The following is a 3,385-nucleotide window of genomic DNA, read 5'->3' as shown; positions in this document are numbered from 1 at the left end:
TTCCATAATACATTTCAATTTCCCCTACATCCCATCTGACCCATTGGATTTTTATTCCTCCCTTTTCCAAATCTAACTAATTAAGGGAAAGTTTATTTGAAACATTTTGATGATATGCATTCTTTTTGAATGCATTTCAAGATTAAATACTTTCTTGTTCCACAAAAGATCACCTTCTTATTCTACCTGCTGGTATGTTTATCATGTTATCTGCATCTTAGAAAATGCAGGAAAAAATTCATCAGATTCAAACATGATCAACGGAGGTGCGTTGGCCTCTATCGAAGCTCACGTTTCTATGTTTCAACTCTCCCCTGTGTGTTGTCATCTCATCCAATAGCTCTGCATCACAGAACTCATCTTCTTCTCCGCTGTCTTCGGTGTCAGGTTCCTTATGTTGCAAGAAAAGAAACAAACAAACAAATTTTATGCATGTCATCATCTGAACAAACGAGATAATAATTTATTGAGCAAAAGAAGGACAATGGATCCTACCGGTTGCGGAGCACCCTCAACCTTCTCATATTCAGAGGAATCAAGTTCTTTGAGATGGTCCGGGTTGAACATTTTGGGAAGCAAGCGTTCCCTTATAACAATGAGAAGGAAGAATGGTAGTGGAAACAAGATTCCACCTACTGGCACCCATGTCAACCCAAAACAGATTCCAAAGTATAATATTTGCAAGGCTGTAAAAGTAACTATCGTTTTATATGGTACCGTCTCCACATATGAGGCATGAGAACCTTCCAAAATTCTGCTCATAAAAAAAAATCATTAGCAAAAGAGTCTACGAAAAAGAGTAATATTACAAATCCAAATCTATTTATGAACTAAGTCCAACTAGTGTTGACCAGTGCTAGTTATAACTGATTTTTGTTATGTTAGACTAACTACGTTGAACTTGATTAACAAAAAGACTTGGATGTGTAGCATTATTTATGAAAAAGTGTATGAATGAACTTATCTGATCTGATTCGATCTAAATAGTAACAAATTATATACTGGTACGGCGGCTCTTAGTGACGAAGAGAAGTAGTATCTTTTCCCAGAATTGATTGCCGGGTTATCGATTGCCATGTAAGCGAAATATCCCCATAAAACGGAGGTAGGTATCCTTTTGATAACAGAGATGGCTAAAACGGATAGGCCGATCAGAATGGACTGCAATAAGTTGGAAATTCTTTGCTCTTTAACCCTGACTGGTAGGTGCTCATCTATAGCTGAGGCTCCATTGAAACTTTGGAAGTAGAGTGTGAAAGGGGAGATCGAGCACCACGGCGTTGACGACAACTCGAAGAAAAAGGAGAGAAGATAGAAGAGAGATACTGAAAATGAACGACGGGGAGAAAGAGCCTAATAGCGACGTCAAAAGATGGGCTGAGACTGACAGAGAGTGCCGGATTGGACGGTGACGATGATAGCAGAGACCAGAGAAAAGTGGAGTAGGTAGTGATAGCTTTATAGATAAATTGAAAAGTACGATGAGGAATCAGGGTTTAATTAGATAAATTTTAAAAATATTTGCGGTAAATATAAAAAAATAATTATTATTATTAAACCCTAATGAGATATATTTGTAAATTATTTTTTGTGCATATTAGAATAGTTCGAAAGATTTGAACCTACTAATAATTTGTTCACTTTTAACATAACATGAATATTGTGAATTTGCAAAAAGGAACAACAATCATAGGGTTAAGAAAGCATACATAAATTAAATTATTTTATTTAATAATTAGAAGGGACGCTATGGAGTCCAAGAATAAATATATAATATGGAATTCCAGAAATTAATCTTAAGGTAAACATGAAATCAAACTTTCATGGTAACCATGAAAAAACCTTCCATTCGAAAGCTTAGACAAGGGATAAATGGACAAACTATTACTTGAGATATCTACTTTTCCTATACGAAAATTATACGCAAACAATTTGCCTCGATAAAATTTTCCTAATGCCAAAAGAATATCATCTTCCGAGATGTACAAGGGTTCTAGCCAAATATTTGGCGGGATTATTCCATCCCTGAATCGGATTGTTAACAGTATAGTCCAAGATTTTTCAACTCCATACTCCTTCATTATCCAAATAGTAAAAGCAGCCGTGTTCTCATAGGCAGGATGAAAACATATAGAAAGAAGGTTCTTGAGGACATGCAAAGAAGGGACCTCGCCATAGAAGCCTGGATAAGTGTGATTGTTTCTAGGTAGGCATAATCGACCAAAAGACTCCGTTTCCATCTCAAAGGTAAGAATGAACCACTCCAATAGTTTAAATGGATCATCATCCTCCTTATTCTTACTAGGATGATCATGCGCTATCCAATTGAGACTGCCGCTCACAAATGTGCCACTATGACAACATGTAAAATATGGAAACATGGGATGATCAACCGTTTTCCAAGAAGGATTTGCATCCAAGCTGCAAACTTTAGCTCTACCTCCCAATCCACCGGCAGTAATGGATGTCCTAGAACACGTAACAAACTTATACTTGTTACGTAGGGCATCATACCCAAAGCCACAAAATACAGGGTGTGGATCATCGCCGTGGGGGTACTCGAATGGAACGATTAGGGATACCCAACGGGTACAAGGATTGAACAACGTTAGATTTTTATAGGGAAGACCTTCACACAAGCAAAGCAACCCGTTGCAAGATCCCTGAAAGATTTTGTATTTCATCTGAAGTGGCTCGATTCTAGTTGGTTGCTTATTATAAAGAAGAGATGATACAGAGCACTGCATGAAGTCAATCCCCTCAGATTCCAAACTACAATACACTAATCGAGGCTGAGTTGAGCGTTGATGGTGGTGCATGACGAATTCATGGCTGGAGATGAGGGAGTTCCATGAACGGCAGACGGTCCTCAGCTGCAGGAGGAGCCTCCCTGGAAGCCACAGCAAGATTTCCCAAATCAGGCCTTCCGGAAGATCGCATTCATCCTGGCTCATTCCCGTTGGACAATTAAGGTTAGGGTTTGGGTTTTTGTTTGTTCAATGTGATGGAATATCAATAAGTAGGAGAAGATAGAGCGTGGCACAAATACACACACTTAGGATTTTTGTTTGATATATAAGATTTGTTTGGATAGGTTTTTTAAAAAATAAATTTTTAAAAATCTTAAAAATACGATCTTAAATGATTAGATATTAAATATATTTTAAAAAAAATTAAAATTCAGGTTATCATGTGATTTTTTGTGAAGATTAAACTTATTAATTAATTAATAAATTTTCCATATTTTTTTTATTCTTGTTTAAAACTAGAGATATTATAAAAAAAAAATTTTTTTTTTAATAGTAAATGTTATTAAAAAAACTTTTATAGTGAATTGTATTCAATAGTTTAAAATTTTTATATATAAAAAAAATAGAAAAATCAT

General features: G+C 35.8%; 1 protein-coding gene across 1 annotated transcript; it reads right to left on the bottom strand.

Moving 5' to 3' along the window:
* On the bottom strand, window positions 1-1,382 carry LOC110266106 (probable boron transporter 7). Its single transcript, XM_021110016.1, has 2 exons — window positions 496-1,382; window positions 1-391 (listed from the first exon to the last, which is right to left on the bottom strand). Exons 1-2 carry the CDS (start codon window positions 760-762, stop codon window positions 248-250), a joined length of 411 nt encoding a protein of 136 aa, XP_020965675.1. The 5' UTR covers window positions 763-1,382; the 3' UTR covers window positions 1-247.

The sequence above is a fragment of the Arachis ipaensis genome, chromosome B08 (assembly GCF_000816755.2).
Source record: "Arachis ipaensis cultivar K30076 chromosome B08, Araip1.1, whole genome shotgun sequence".
Taxonomy (NCBI): domain Eukaryota; kingdom Viridiplantae; phylum Streptophyta; class Magnoliopsida; order Fabales; family Fabaceae; genus Arachis; species Arachis ipaensis.
Note: the sequence above shows the minus strand (reverse complement) of the source record. Positions and strands in the feature narration are given on the sequence as shown.

Excerpts from the sequence above, each read along its gene's own strand:
- LOC110266106 (XM_021110016.1), bottom strand. The coding sequence starts at position 762 with ATGAGCAGAATTTTGGAAGGTTCTCATGCCTCATATGTGGAGACGGTA. Across the intron at positions 392-495 it reads TTGAGGGTGCTCCGCAACCG|GAACCTGACACCGAAGACAG; the intron begins GTAGGATCCATT and ends TTGCAACATAAG.